A 16,066-nucleotide genomic window follows, 5' to 3' on the forward strand; every position below is an offset into this window, starting at 1 on the left:
CAGCTTGTATTGTTTTTACTGCATTTCTTTTGATTGTGGTACACCGTGGAAGAAAAACAAACACATTCAAAAAAGCAGACACTCCCAGGCTCCACATCTGCAAAGTGCAATAGAGTTGTTTAGGTCTCCAGACTCCATCCTGTATCTATTTAAACATAGACATTTCTATATTTATATGAAGGCTCTTGCAAGTGAGGGAACAAAACCTGGTCCAGACTCCACTCTGGAAGGTATATTCAAACTTGGATCTCTTGCTAGAAGCACCAGAGAGAGTGTCTCCTTGGTTTTGATTTATAACAGACCAAATTATAAGTGTTTAATCTGGAGAACTGGAAGTCTCCAATGTCTGCACATGGTCAGTGGACCTGATATTTCTTTTGTGCTACCGTTGCCGTCTGTGAGAGACAGGAAATCCAGTCATGCAGGGGTCAAACCTGTTGCAAATAGGGACTACGTTCCCTCAGAGCCCTGCTCTTTCTTCAGTGACATTTTACTGAAAGCAAGATGCTCTGAACACATTTTGGGTGCAACACACTGTTCTGTTTTTTTTGTTTTGTTTGTTTGTTTGTTTGTTTGTTTGTTTTTTTTAATGAAACCATTTTGGCAAATACTTCCTGACCAGCTCTATTTTGCTCTCTGATTCCCATCCCTTGAATGGTACAAACAAGAAATAGAGAGGCCTAGCTACTATCTACTCTTTTTTCCTGACAATTGTTAGTCCAAATTGTGTTATCTGGCAGCTGATAATTTTTAAACACATCACAGGGCATATTTATTTCTCTTCTAACAGTGTTCACAAGTTATCTTGCTTAGTTAAAAAACAAACAAAAAATCTGAGCACTGGCATAATTTTACCCTTTCTTAACATAATCAAATTACTTCTGGTTTTACCCCAGTCTGTCACATTAAGTCCCACTTTATTGAGTTGTCTGACTGCTATTTGTATTGTAGCAGTGCCTAAAGACTCAGACAAGGAACGTGGTCCTTTTGTGAAGCACATACACTAAGGATCCATTATTATTTTGGGTGTAGATACACTTCTCTTCATAATTACATCCTGAGCTGTGACAAAGCGGCTGCCAGGCAACACAACTGTCAAAACTACATTGCAGGGCATTTGGAAAGCACAAATCAAGTGAAATAATAGAAATGTTTGGACCACAAGGTATCACACAGAACAGCCAGTGCTTGTCATATTTCTTATATCTGATCAGCCTTGGCTAAAGCATCCTTATGTCATAATGCCCTTTGTCCTTGCAAAAGGGCTGGTGCTGGTGTTGCCAGTTGGGGCTCCCAGATCTCTCTGGTGTTTTGAGGTCTGCAGCACACTTTTTTGTCTAAGTTAGGGCTGCAATTGTCCTATCCCTTTTCTGTTTTTGTGTCAGCAATAGGCATCATGCAATGGGCCATATCACTCCGCTAAAACAGGTGGTTATTTTTTACACCTAACCTTTCAGATCTGGCTAATGTTATGGACAATGAGTGTTGATACCAGCAGGAAAGAGGTGGTGGCAGACTGTGGCTGGAGCAAACCCTGTCCTTTACAAGAGTACTGTGTTGGCCTGATTCATGCTGCTCATCAAATCACACACACAGGATGCAGTTAAGCCGATTTAACGACAGACAGCTACTGAAAGGAGCAGTTCTGCTTTACCTCACTTCCAGGTTTCTGCTTTCCTCAACCCTGCAGCTGTGTGGTCACAAGGTGGATCAATTCAGCTGTCTGCCCAATGGAAAATTCATTATTTTCTGAGGTGTTATTTTTCCACCAGATCAATCAACTGAATAGAGTCTGATGGTTACCAGATCCCACGTAAGGGCTGCAAAGGGAGTACACACCATGTGTTGCAGGCAGGATCACCGTTTCACAGCAGCCTGCTGTCAAGTCAGTGTAGCCAAATGGCCAGGCTGCTGCTGCTGCATTCAGATGCCATACTGATGCTGGAAGGGGCTATTCTGTGTCTCAGAACCCCTGACAGGTTGAGCACATCTGCCATCTTTCTACTATGGGTGCCTCTGTAATCCCAGAGAAGCTGGTTTAGGGAGCACATTAGTGATGAAAAAACCTATTCCTTTTTTCCCTCAAGGTTAGTTTCATGGTTAAGCCAGTTCCCTGTGGGGCTGGAGGAGTACTAGGGTCAGTCCTGTAACCAGTGGGACCTCTTGGCTGGGACAAGGTAATGTGGCTGTGAGATTGGCTTGACTATAATGTCATTTCCTGAGACATTCAGGCATTCATGAATTCAACCTGGATGAGCAGGTCAGCCTTATTTGTAGCTCTGAGGCAGAAGATGTAAGGGAGCCCCATATTGCGATCAGCTCTCATCTAATAGAAGAATAGAGTCTGACAGAGAGAAAGCAATACCTGTACCAGAAAGCAATATCTGTATCAGAAAAGGCTGATTGCAGAGACTTAAATAAAGCCCCCATAATTCATGGAACTGAAGGAATTGGTTCCTGGCATCGAGGGCTCTCTTCCAGGGATTAGGATTACCTGAATGACTGGAAGCAAGTCATTGACCTGAACTGCTTGGTTTCTCCAGTATCAATCCTGTCATGGAGGATGAAACACTTCTTTGACTCAAGAATCCACTGCGAAAGGAACTGAGGTGGTCTTCAACCCTTGCAGACATAAACAATGTCTCTGGATCATAGGGTAACCCAGGCATGTGGGAACCCCAGGAGGCTTCCAGCCCAGGCAGGTTGAGCGCTTGGGGGGGTCACACCAGGCTGCTTGGGGCTTCTTCTAGCCTGGTCTTGACAGCCTCCAGGAGGAAGCCGAGGCCACCCGGGTCCTGGAGGAGCCCGAACCCCTCTCGTCTGGGCTCGGACCCGCCGCCTTTGAGCGGGCTGGCCGCTGTCCCCCGTGTTCTCACCGCAGGTGCGGGGTCTGTGCCGGGCGGTGGGGCCACGGCTCAGGCGGCGGTCCCCGAACGCAAAGGAGTTAACAGGACTTTCTGCCTCTTCCCGCCCGCGCCTCCTCCACCCTCCTCATTACCTGCACTTTATCACCGCGGGAGCCGCGGCGTGGAGCGGGAGCGGTGGAGGCCGGCGGGGCTTCCTGCGCCGCGGGGCTTCCTGCGCCGCCCGGGGCGGTGGGGCCGGGCGTGCGGGGGAAGGTGAGCGGAGCGGTGCCGTGCGAAGGAGCGCCTGACCGCCCCGCCCCGGTGTGCCTGCCTGTGGGTGGGAGCGGCGCTGGGGCTGGGGCGGACGAGAGGGGAAAGGCGGGCGGGCAGAGCGGGAGGGCGAGCAGGGTCTGCGCGCCCAGCCCGGGCAGGGATGCGGCATGGCCGTGGCATCCGTGAAGATCGCCGTCGCCGTGTGAGGGCGCGGAGCTGGCCCGAAGCTTGGAACCCCAGGCGGCGGAGCACGAGCCGGCTGCAGCGCGGCAGATAGCTGCGGGAAGCTGCCCTGCGCGCTGCGGACGGGGCTCAACCTGCGGAAGGAAGAGCGCGGCCCGCCGCCGGCCCGGGTGAGTCAGCTGAGGGAGTCCGCGGCGGCCGGGCAAGCGGCCCCCCGGCGCCCATTCCGGGGGCCGCCCTGCCCGGCCCTGCCCTGCCCTGCCCGCCGGGCCCGGCCGAAGCAAGGGAGGCCGCGGGCTGTTTCGGTGCTGGCCCTACCGCGGGGGGCGGGCGGGACGGAAAGAGGGAGAAGGGAGGAAGGGAGGGAAGGAAGGATGCCCGGGAGGCGGCGGGGCGGCACCTTGGCAGCCCTGGGGACCAGGGTGCCCGCGGGTGGCTACGGGCTCGGCCCACCGCTGCCAGCTCTGGTGAAAAATGAAATAACAGGAAGGGTGAGCGCGCGTCCCTGTCCCATCTCCGGGTCCCTCGCGTGCCCTTCCCTCCTTTTCCCCTGCTTTCCGCTGACAGGAGGCACAGCGCGGCTGTGCCCGGACACCAGTGCACACACGTGTTACAGCAGCGAACTCCAGCGTGCCCGGGAGAGTGTGAAGCCGGGATGGACACACCCGGCCCCCCGCCTCGCGTGCCTCGGGAGACCGAGGCCGTGGGATCAGATGGGCATCGCGGAGATGCCTAGCCGAATTTCACTGAAGTTCACACATTTTTCAGAAGGCTGGTGGTGCGGTTTTATAGCTCAGGCAGTGCTCCGGTGAAGTACAGCCTGACATTCCTGTGGCTGGGAACTGTGGTGGTAAGCGGCCACTCGCTCTGAGCTCTCCCTGTTGTGACTGGAGCCGTATCAGGGGAGTGGCATTGCCATCGGGTCAATGACGGGTCGATCAGGTCAAACCTTACTTGCGGGCCAAGGCTGGATTGCAACCCACCGCCTGAACACTCTAAATGAAAGGGTGGGTTTACCTGCATGGGGTTGGGTTGTCTGTGTGATAATCAGGCGAGCTGCTGTGTGGTTTTGGTGCACTGATAAATACCTGTGCAGGGAATTAGCGGGGGGAGGTCTGCATGGTGTGTGTTTTTACCCTCATCAACTTTGCAGTACTTTGCCCATGTAAATAAATGCTTTCTCTGCATAGGGAAGTTGTAAAATATAGTAGGGTGTGAATTTCAAACTTCCTGGGTGAATGCTTTGTTATGAAAAGGTATACATGCAAGGAAGATTAATTTCTTTCCTCAAGGACATTCAACCCACAGAATAAAGTGATCTGTATGGAGATGCCTAATGATTTTTATTGTCAAGTGAATTAGTAATTTGCCTAACAAGTTGTCCATAAGAACACAGAGCCAAGTGGATTCAGTCAGTTTTAAACAGCCAGGTCTTGTTCTGCTCTAAGAAGATGTTTGCAACAGACATCTTTCTTCCAAGAAAGATGAGTCCTATCCTGAATTGAGAGTAGTTTGTTCCACTTTTAAAGCATACTACCAAAGAAGTGAAGTGTGCAGGGAGGATGAAAGAAGCAGTGCAGAACTGCTGCTGGTAACAGTGTTCATTTGCAGGCAGGTCTGAAACACTGCTTTAGCAAAACAAATTCATGAGGCTTCAGGGAGACACCATGCAGAGCAGCCTCAGCTTTACTCTCATGGCTATTCCTCACCACCACTGAAAGCATTTGACAAGTGCGCGGTACAGCAGTTACTCTGTAAATATTTGCAGTGGGTGAGTTGACATCCTGGTGAGAAGCCTGGGTAGCTCCTGGGTCATGCAGCTCCTCATTTGTGCTTGCTGAAGCCTTGGTCCCCTCTTGTTTCACACAGTCCCAGCTATGTTCTGTGTTACAGACCAGCAAACACAGTGTGACAGATTTACTGGTGGTATCACCTATGGCTTCTCCTCCCGGTACCCTGTGGGTCATCTTGTAAAGTTTTTCTTGAACTGTCTGTCCTAGTAGGAAGAAGACTGGAGAGAGGATAGTGAGTTTGTAAGGCAGTCTGGAGTCAACCCAGCAGATCTATTAGGAAGAAATGCTTTACTGTGGGGGTGGTGAGGAACTGGAACAGGTTGCCCAGAGAAACTGTGGATGCCCCATCCCTGGTATTGTTGAAGGCCAGGTTGAATGGAGCTTTGAGCAACCTGGCCTAATGGAACGTGTCCCTGCTGATGGCAGGGGAGTTGGAACTGGATGATCGTTAAGGTCCTTTCCAACCCAATCCATTCTGTGATTCTGTAATCCTGTATCAGTGGGCGGTGCTGCATGGAGGTGCTGTGTGGCACCAGCAGGACCTTCAGACCAGTGTCTTGGTCCTGTGTGGAGAATGGAAACGCTGTGCTCTGCCTTCTCTGGGTTTGCAGGGACTCTCCTGTGAGTGCCTGGTGGGGTGTTCTGAGAGGTAGATCATACTAAGAGTCCAGCAGTGTTGTCGATTCACTTGTTCCCTTTGGAGACAAAGTGGGCACCTGGAGTGCATGGAGGCTCTCTCCCACATGTGCTATTCTTCAGGGAGCAGTTTGTTTCTGTTAGTAGTACCCTGTGTTGATTCCTGTCTGCTCTATGCATGTATCTTTTCCCCTCAAAAATGGACTTTTAGGGGCATGACACTTTTCCCATATTTCTATTTAATATGAAGAATATGACAGTCATATGAAAATGACAGTATTTGGGAGAGGAAAGGGATATGTTAGAACAGTAAAATATAGCATTTTTTATACACCCCACTCCTATGGACATATTTAAACATAACTCTTAAATTTAAAAAGTCTTAAAATAAGTTTGGGGAAAGGTTGAGTAACACAAATGTGAAACAAAGATTCCTTTTTTTCCCACCTCAACAAAATATTTCAAGTTAATCCAAAGTTAATTTTCCGAGGGTTTTGTTTGCTTATGAAAAAAAACATAGTCTGATCTTCCTCTCCAGTGACTTTTTCTTTGTGCTTTTTTTGCTTGTTCAAACACCAAGCTGAGAGTCTTATTTGTCCAGCTGGTTTCACCAGGAGTGTTGCTCACTTAGGTGAGCTGTTTTCAAGTAAATGCTGACCAGCTGAAATTCTGGCTTGTTTAATTTCCTTGAAAAATATTATGACCCCTGAACAGGGGGTCTGCTTCTGATGCTGACTTGCTCAGGGACTGCCTGCAGTGCAGTTTGATTCCACATCTATAAAGCACAGATAATCTACATGTGTGCATGCCTGAGGACTATGGATAATAAAATATAATGGAAACGTTAAGGGTACTATAATTGTTTTAAGGATGTACTTCACTGCATGCTGTTCAAATACTTCCTGTGCTCCAGGGGGAAGGAAAGCATTGGGTAGTAGAGGGTAGTATACATTTAAAGAACTGATTACATTTTGCAAAGCAGTATGGGGTGGAATAAATTTTTTAATCTGTTTGGATCTCTCAGTCCTTGGCCCTTGGCACTAGACTATCTGAAAATTGTGACCGGAGATGGGGATAATTGAAAATACAGTGTGACAAAATAAGATTTCCTTCTTGGTTCAGTGACCCCAAAACTGGAGAGCAGGTAGTTGTTTTTTGCTTTCTGTGTTGGGATACATCCAATACTAATACGTATAAAGAACTTGGAGGTGGAAAAACAGCTTGTAGAAAAAGTTGTAGCAACCATCCTACCTGGACATTTCTATGCTGTGTACTGAATACACTCCGGTACACTCCACTGCTTCAGTCATTTAGATTAAACTGACCTCCAGTTCCTTGGCTAGGGAAGCCCAATATTTTTTTTAAAGCTCCTGAACTTCTACCTGGATGTTGGTCTTGTCCTTGAGGGTGTTTTTTTCTTAAATTCAGTCTTAGGGCAGGCACAGCACAGAGACCCAAGATGGCACCAGTGATCAGACTGCACTTGTACAGTGAGCTGTGAGGTCTAGGTTTTACTTGTCATCATCTGCTTGGAGGTTCTTTATTTCTGCTGCAGAAAATAGCAGAAAATGACCCAGTCTTTTGCTGTGGGAGTTGAGCGTGTGTCAGAGCTTGTGCAGAGGCAGAGGAGAGATCTGTTGTAGTGGGTCATTGTGCCCTGTGGGACTATTCCCCTCTGCCACGTCCTTTCTCAAAATCTTTGGAAAGACCCTTCTGTTTTCCAGTTGGCCTCCTTGAGTTATGTGTTAAGTGTACATGTAGTAAGCATGAGTACTTTGCTTGTGAACTGTCTTTACTGCTTTTCCTGGTGCCTGCTAAAGACATTTTCTTCTCCTCCCCTTTTTTTTGTAATTAGTGATGAAATACAGTTCCCTGCCTCTGGAAGCACCAGCAGTGAGGTCCTGCAGGCACATTAGTGTAGCAGTCACTCCATCATGCCAAAAGTCCTTTTCACCACACTCAGTTGCACTCTTAATGGAGCTAATGCTGCTCCTGAGAGAGCAGAGAAGTGCTCAGAAGGAGGAGGAATTGCCTTGCACATACACAGACACACACATTTTTAATCACCTCTTCTGCTTTCTGGGCTCATATTTACACACAGATAAATACTGTTATATGTGAGCATTGATGTTGCTCTTTGTCACAGTAGTGGACCTGGAAAACCTTTTGGTTTTGGTGTCAAACCCCATTACTCTGATAGTGTGAAAGATCTTGCTGTTCGGTGCAAACCTTCGCCATGGCATGTACCTTTTGGCTTGATGGAAGTTGAAGAGATACTATGACTATTTTCTCTTCTGAGACCCTGTAATTACTTTTGTGAAGTTCCTAGAGGTCTTCAGCCAGGCAGGTGTTCTCAGACTGTCTTCACCTTAGCTCTGCTTTGAGCAACTACTTTGCTGTATGTTTATGTCAGGATGTAAACTGACTGTAGGGTTAACGGGTTGAAAATAAACCACAGGAGTTAGGGTACAGCTGCTAAAAGTCTTCATGAGTTCAGGGTGAGACTGGAGAAGTTCATGGAAGAGAAATGTGTTGAGCATACATAATCCTCATCAGGCACAGAAGGTTCCTGAGCTGAAAATAGCTGGAGGGTTGGAGAGTATTAGAGATATCTATCCTATATTCTGGCACTAGCAGTTGTTATGCTGTTGGAGACAACTCTTCTTTGGCAGGGGAAAAAAATCAAACTATATGCAATCTGTTTTAATTAAATGAAGTATCCGATCCTCTCAACCTACATTCTGCTAAGCTTTTCCTCATTTCTTGTTAGAAACTTTCAATTACAAATGTCATTCATGTAGCTGTTCTCTAATCAATTCATTTGGCGATTGGGGAAACTCTAGTGTTGTCAATGAGGTTTTTGCCACGACATTGGAAATTGCCTGCTGGAAATACTCAGAATTTCCAGTCCTTCTTTCCATGGTTACAGTGTGGTGGTAGTTGACAGTTACGTTTTGATTGAGCCAAGCATATAGATCTGCCTGGTACCCAGGTAATCTCACAAATGACTGGCATTTATGGCAGCCCATATCCTTGTTGGCAGCTTCTCATCTTCATAGTGCCTGAGTGACCTTGTATTTCATGCTGCTGAATTACACTCTTTCCCTAATATTCCAGTTCTTGAAGTCACCTAATCTTCCTGTATGACGTTCTGTTTACATAGGTTTTGACAATACCTCAAATTTTGTGCCATCAACACATTTTAGTAGCACTTTTATGCTCTTTTGACCAGTGCTGTTAATGAGAAGATAGGAAAAAAATCATGAGAACAATTTCTCTATGTTTGCCTATGTTTATATATACTATAGAGGCTTTAAATTTGACATTTCTTCTGCATTAAAAAGATGCAGTGTTGTTTTGTGTAGATGCTGTACTGACTGAAATCAGCACACAAAAATGCTAGATTGGCTCAGTGGATTGAAAGTTTTACTGTCAGGAGTATTATCAAAGTTGGCTGTTTGATATTGGTGACATTTTGATTTCAAGTCTGCCATAGAGGTTCTACTCAGTAACTTAATACCCCCATCACTTTGCAGTTATTATGTGACTAAAAATAGTCATGGTAAGTAGTCTTGAATTTTTCCTATTGTAATCAGGGTTATTATGTATTCCTGTTAAATGTACTCGATTAAAGTAATTGTCTTTCACATATCATATGTAGTATCCTTAAACTTGTCAGGTCTGTGACTGGTGACATATGAAATATTAAGCAACGAGTAAAACAGCTTTAGCAACAGTGACCATGATAGATGATGGGGAATTTCAGTGTCTCTTGTGTTTATTTGCATAATTTACTTCATAGTCAGTGTTCAGGGAATTACTAAAATGAGAATACTTCTTAATTAGACCATATGTTATGACATCTGAAAAATTGTGCCTGAGTTTGATTAACTACAGTAGAATGAAATGGAAGGCAAACACACATTTGTGTCCTAGAAAGTAACCTAGTATGTTTTGCAGAACGCAAAGTTATTTTTCTTCCTGAGGCTGGGGATTAGTCTGATTGCCAGGATGATGCCCACTACCTGTGGTCTTACACTGGCAATGGGAGTGAGGCTGGCAATGCCTGGACTGACATCTCAGCTGCTTTCTAGCAGCCTTGGGAAGGCCCAGATGCAGCACTAGCTGGTGCCGCTGCCAATGTATGGGCAATAGATACCATTATGTGGCAAGTGTTCATGGAAGCTGAACACTGATCCCTTGAAACATAAAAAATGCAGCAGCTTGCTTTAAACTATGGGAGAGGTTCTGTTTCTTTTCTCTGTTTTGATCCAGAGCATATCCTGTCCCTCTTTGACCCACAGTTGCCTACCATAAACCACAGACTTGACTGCAAATTGAGCTTAGGCTGAAAATACCTTGAGCTCATTTTGCCTATGTGCTTCTTGTCTTGTATTGGTAGTAATGCCTTCAGTTAAGGACTCCAAAGGAAAGTATTGATCAACCCTGTATGTTTTTTGTAATTCTGGTTGGACAAGGATCTCACTATTTTCACTTTTGGTTTTGCTTCTGTTTCTAAGGGATATAGTCTGCTGATCCTCAGATGTGGTGCTGCTCTGTGTGGCTTGGAAACCTATCAGAGAAATCTATGTAGGAAATAATATCAACTCCATTGGAATTAAAAGGAATGTATTTGCACATTTGCAAAACTTCTGCTAGTGTTACATATTTTTGAAAGTTTTGATTTAAATGTGAGCTGGTTGTCCCCTTAGTTACATACTTACAGGGAAATAAACAAAATTTACTTTGGAAACTATATACTTTAATTTGCTTGGTTGCAAACCTGTATTATTGGTTAATTCACTCTAGATTTCCCATCTGCCAGGATGAATGAACAACACTGTACTGTACAATTATGACGAACTCCATTAAGATTTGTATTCAGCTGTTGTTATTTGTATGTCCCCAGTGGTTTGAATTCCGTTCGCACTGTGAGGAAATTGCAAAACAAGCTGTGCATTTTTATGCTGATGAAAATGCTGAAAATAGACAGTGATAGCTTTTCAGAAGGGGAAAAGAAAAAAAAAAAAGCAGAATATGCCATCTTTTCAACCTAACTCACAGAAACCATTGTAATAAAACAGATTTATGTTAATTATGTAACAATTAAAGTAACATTTTACATATAGGAGAGGAAGGTCCTTGTTCTTTATACTTATGCTATGTAACTTCATACTTGTAAAATATAACTTTATACTTATACTATGTAACTTTATATTTATATTATATAACTTGCTTATTCAGTTCCAGATGAAGTGTTCCTGCCCACCCGTGGTTTCTGACCTTGTCCTGGGTGGGTGCTGGGTGTAGCAGCCAGTGTATGAAGTGATGATGTTCAGCATGCAGACTTTTGGTCTGGTTCTGCTTAAGTGCTCGAGACTTCAGATGGGTTTTGCTGCGTTTCTATGCCTGATCACCGGGCACCCAGATGCTGTAGGTCTGGTCATACAGTCATCTCCTTGAGATGTCAATCATTTTCTGTTAGGGGTTCGTATTAATGCCCAAAAAAAGAACCTTAATGTTGGTTGGGGCTCAGTATGGTGCTGTAGGGTTGAAAATAAAATGGGACACCTTTTAACTCTGGACAGAGTGACAGTGCCCTGTTCTTCTGTAGTCTTTTAGGGCTGTCTTAGCTGGGCCACACGTACATTGCTCTGCTCCCATCCACAAACTCCTAAACATCTTTTTCCCCAAATCAGGCTATGCAGGTCCTGTAGGGTTCATATGAATGGATCCATTTCAGTGGAATATTTTAGTTTGCTTTTTATTATCTGCTGTATAAACTTAATCCATGACTTTATCCTTTTGATTTAAACAATTTTCGTTATATCTGTGCTTTTGACATGAGTTTAAGGATAAAAAAGAAGTAATTGGGGCTCTAAAGTTAAAAGCCGTGGAAACAGGATTTGAATATTTTGAAATTCTAAGTATAAAAGGCAGTAGCTATTCATAATTGTCACTATGTCTTTTATCACAGTTAACTTATGGCTTGGCTAGTCTGACCTTGCAAAATGGTCTTGTATTAAGATAGGGTCAATTATTTATTTAATAATTTTAATCCTATGGTATACCATTTTCTCTGATTATTTCCTTTTTCACAAGATATTTTCCTGGAGAGAATATTAGAGAGAGGCTAACTGATTAAAAGTCAATATATTTTTTATGGTGCAAAAAGAAAATATTCTGCTGATTGGAGGAGAAGAAAACTCTTCAATCTATAAATACCAGTGGAGCTGTATTCATAGTATCAGTAAGGATCTTTTACCTTCAGTTTTGGAACTGAATTAACCCATTAAATCTTAAAATGCCAGATGATTTCTGGTTTTCCTTTTTTTAAAGATTGATTGTGAGGAATGCATCTTTCTTTTTTTTCCCCCTTGTTGGTGAGGAGGTGACCTTTCTTTCCTTCCTTCCTGAACCTCATACCTAAGTCTTTATGTGACTGAGATGTACATGTGCTACATGAATCGCAGAATCCCAGAATATGCCAACTTGGAAGGGACTCACAAGGATCATTGAGTCTAACCCTTATCCCTGCACAGGACCATCCCTAAGAGTCACACCATGTGCCTCAGAGTATCATCCAAATGCTCCTTGAACTCTGTCAGGCTGGTGCTGTGACCACTTCCCTGGGGAACCTCTTCCAGTGCCCAACCACCCTCTGGGTGAAGAACCTTTTTCTAATATCCAACCTCAACCTCCCCTGACACAACTTAGGCCATTCCCTCAGGTCCTGTCACTGGTCATCACAGAGAAGAGATCAATGTCTGTCTCTCCTGTTCCACTCACGAGGAAGTTGTAACTGCAGTGAGGTCTCCCCTCAGTCTCTTCTTGTCCAAGCTGAACCGACCAAGTGCCCTCAGCCATTCCTCATACAGCTTCCCCTCAAGACCCTTCACCGTCTTTGTTGCCCTCCTTTGGACACTCTCTAAGAGCTGAATATCTTTCTTATATTGCAGTGACCAAAACCCCACACAGTGTTCAAGATGAGGCTGCCCCAGTGCAGAGCAGAGTGGTACAATCCTCTCCCTCTACTGGCTGGCGATGCTTTGCCTGATGCCCCCCAGGACATGGTTGGCCCTCCTGGCTGCCAAGGCACTCCTTTCTGGCATCTCATTCACCAGTCTGTGTGTACATCCGGGCTTGGAGCATCCCAGGTGCAGAATCTGGCACTTCCTCTTGTTGAACTTCGATCTGGTTGTTTAACCATAGAGTGGGTTTTATATGTGTGTGTTTTACTGTGATCTGCTGGTACCTTTCCTGCAGCTGCCCCTTCTGAGCCTCTCTGCAGGTCATTCATGTGTCAGCATCAGAACTCTGACTGTGAAACAAGCAGCATCAAGAAAAGAGCAGTGGCTGCTTGAAATGATACCACTGGCAGGAGAAATGCTTGTCAAACTATGCCCTTCATGGTGAAGTAGACAGTATGCAGTTTGTAGGTCAGCATTGAAGAGCAGGAAATACTGCATTTTGGGTTGGAAAAAACCCTAAAAAACTCCCACAAAACTAAAAAACCCCACTAAAATCAAAACAAACAGAAAAAACAAACCTAAAAAAAACCCCCCAAACACCCCCCCAAAAAAACACCTAACCAACAAACAACTCCACAAAACAAACAAACAAACAAACAAACAAAAACCAAAAACCAACAGAAAATTGAGGTCCAGACCACTTGTGAGCATTAAGAATTTATGATGTGGCTTTGCGGAGGGAGAGGAAAGAACAGCATGTTTGGGGTTTGTTTATTTTCTTTTTAAGATGATAAGCTTTTAGTTGTGGTTTCCTGGCCAAGTTCTGGCGAAGAGAGCTAGACCCAGTGGTCCTAAAACACTTTGTAAATACAGATGGATGTGGTAATCATTTGCTGTCATAGACTGCTACTGTACACTGCTCCATTTCATCCCATAGGTGAATGCACTTCAGTGATATGTCAATTGATTTTTAAAATATGGAAAGAAGGGGAGAAAAACAATGCACATGCATGGTTAGCTCTGAAAGTTGCAAAGCTGTTGTTTATTGGATGGCTGAAGGAATGAGCTGAAAGTATCCTTTAGATCTGCTCTGAGTCCCAGCTCACATACAGTCCAGTGCTTTGTTGTGGTTTGTTATTTCTGCAGTGCCTGAAGCCTCTTGGCCGTGAAAGCAAATCTGGGGGTATGGGCTGAGAGTCTGCTCCTGAATCAATGTTTCAGGACCAACGAAGTTGTGTGGTGTTTGTTAAGGAAAGCCAGACTCATGGGAGATGCAAGCCCTAAAGGAAAAAGAGCAGAATCTAGTAGTTAGCTGCCAAAGAAGAAAGGGGAGGACACAACCTATCCCAAGCTTAAGTATGTTTTGGCTTGAGCAGGATAAACTGTAACATCTGTCAGGGCTAGCACTGATTTGTGCATGGGAATACTTTAAAGTACTCTTCCTCGCATTTTGTTGGAAAAAAAGTAGTTAAGAAACAAAATTTATGAATCGTTTTGGATTTTACAGTTATGAACACTTTTGAAAACTTAGAATTTAATTTCTATTCACAAAGAACAGCATAATCATGTTCAAAGTTGGAATTTTGGTACTTTAAAAACTTGTATTGTGCATGCCATCTTAAGGTTATACTCTGTCATCTTGAAGAGTGTTTGCAAATGGTTAAAAGACCTCTTTATTCTTCAGTATCCACATGTATATAAGAGATTGATAAAACTGCTCAGCCTGTTAGAGCAGAGTAATTCATAAATAGTGTCTTTGTAATTGTCTTTGACAGCAATTGCTGCAGCAAAATACATAAAATGCAAAAAATAATAATAGTAGTTAAATTAATACCTCTTTATTTATATTTTTACTGTTATGTTGAAGGATATAAAGAGGAACATTCAGCAGATATTTAATTTCTTGTTTTATCTCATTAAACAGACAGTCCCAAAACAAATGAGTTTCAGATTAGTTTTACCAAAGCTATTTATCTAATTATGGCTTTCTCTGCACTTGAATGAATGGCTGCAAATCAATAGGTCTCTTAGGTTGCCAGGACATGCATTAATATTGGTGAATCTCCAAGCTAAATAGCAGGAGTGATGTGTCTTGTTTTTTTCCATTGAGATGTCTGTCCTCAGTTCATACAGTGTATGCATAAACTGAGAAATTATCTGAAGGCCTGCTTAAAGAGTTTAATTTTTAAGTTCATCATTTGCAATTTAATGTGGCAATAAATATTTATGTTGTACTGGTAGAGGTTTTATTAAAAAAAAACCAAAAAACCCAAAGAAATTATTTAAGAGGAAGCTGGTGTAAATAAAAACATGTTGTAGTGGGTCAAGATGATGGTTAATCTAGTCCTATATCCATAAGTTTTAGGTTAATCTAACAGGTAATAGTTTTAGCCACAAATATAAAGTTTTTTGTGCTTTCAAAGGAGTGTGTGGGGAAATGTTGTATAGCCTGCCTCCCACACTGTTTTTTTTTTCTAGTTTCAAATAGTCAGGTACTTTATACTCTGGGGGCTTGTATATACTTGGACTTGGTTAACAGTAACCGTTCTGCTTAAAGCTTTTCATGTTACGCCTATACCAATCCAGTCTTTTAATGAATCTGGATAGTATTTTGCCTTCAGATTCACCTTGGAACAGAAATTTACATAGCTTGTCTCTGGGGTTTGGTGAGAATGACTTTACAGGAGAAGGAAAATGAAGTTTTTTGATTTATTCTGTTGTTAGTGAGAGGCTTATTTTTTATCAGTTTTGAATATCCTACCTTTAATTTAAGTGACCCTTCTACTGTTCCTATGAGTCAGGGAACTTTGTGTACTGTTTTATTTTTTTTTACAGCTGTTTTTAAAGCAAGTAAGCCCAGTCTCTCTAGATGACTCTTTCCATTCTGTAATAATTTTTGTCACCCGGCTTTGAACTCTATCTGGTTCTGCAGTGTCCCTTTGAACTTGTGATGGCTTGTGCTGAATGTAATATTCTAGATGACACTGCACCGCTGTTTTATATGAATCATGCAATTTCCTCCCTCTATCCCTCATGTAGGCTTTTCATCCTATCAGTCTGCTATCTTTTTTAGAGCTCCTGGTGGCTCTGATTACTTTTTCACTGAAATGTCTTCACAGCCATTCAGGTTGCTTTCTTTAAGTTGATATAGTTAATTTAAAGCCATATAAATTGTCAGCATTTTTGCCTTGCATGGGCATTACTTTTGCATTTGATGTGCATAAACAAAATTTAACATAGAGTTCTTTACTCACCTACCTTGGCTAGGTCCATCTGAAGTTGTTTATTGACTTCTGATTGTGACTAACCAAAATCATATAAGCAAAATTTGCTTATCTTGGTGCTGACATCACAAATATGTTTC

General features: G+C 43.5%; 1 protein-coding gene across 1 annotated transcript in view; it reads left to right on the forward strand.

The window, feature by feature from the left end:
- The first annotated feature begins 4,228 nt into the window (after positions 1 to 4,228).
- LOC115307664 (rap guanine nucleotide exchange factor 5-like) overlaps positions 4,229 to 16,066 on the forward strand; it is an 85,686-nt gene continuing 73,848 nt past the window's right edge. The window contains exon 1 of the mRNA XM_029961773.1: positions 4,229 to 4,309. Coding sequence (XP_029817633.1) covers positions 4,229 to 4,309 — 81 coding nt within the window. The remainder of the gene's footprint in view (positions 4,310 to 16,066) is intronic.

Source organism: Manacus vitellinus, unplaced genomic scaffold, assembly GCF_001715985.3.
Source record: "Manacus vitellinus isolate BGI_N305 unplaced genomic scaffold, ASM171598v3 scaffold_3_pilon, whole genome shotgun sequence".
In the NCBI taxonomy this organism is placed as follows: Eukaryota; Metazoa; Chordata; class Aves; order Passeriformes; family Pipridae; genus Manacus; species Manacus vitellinus.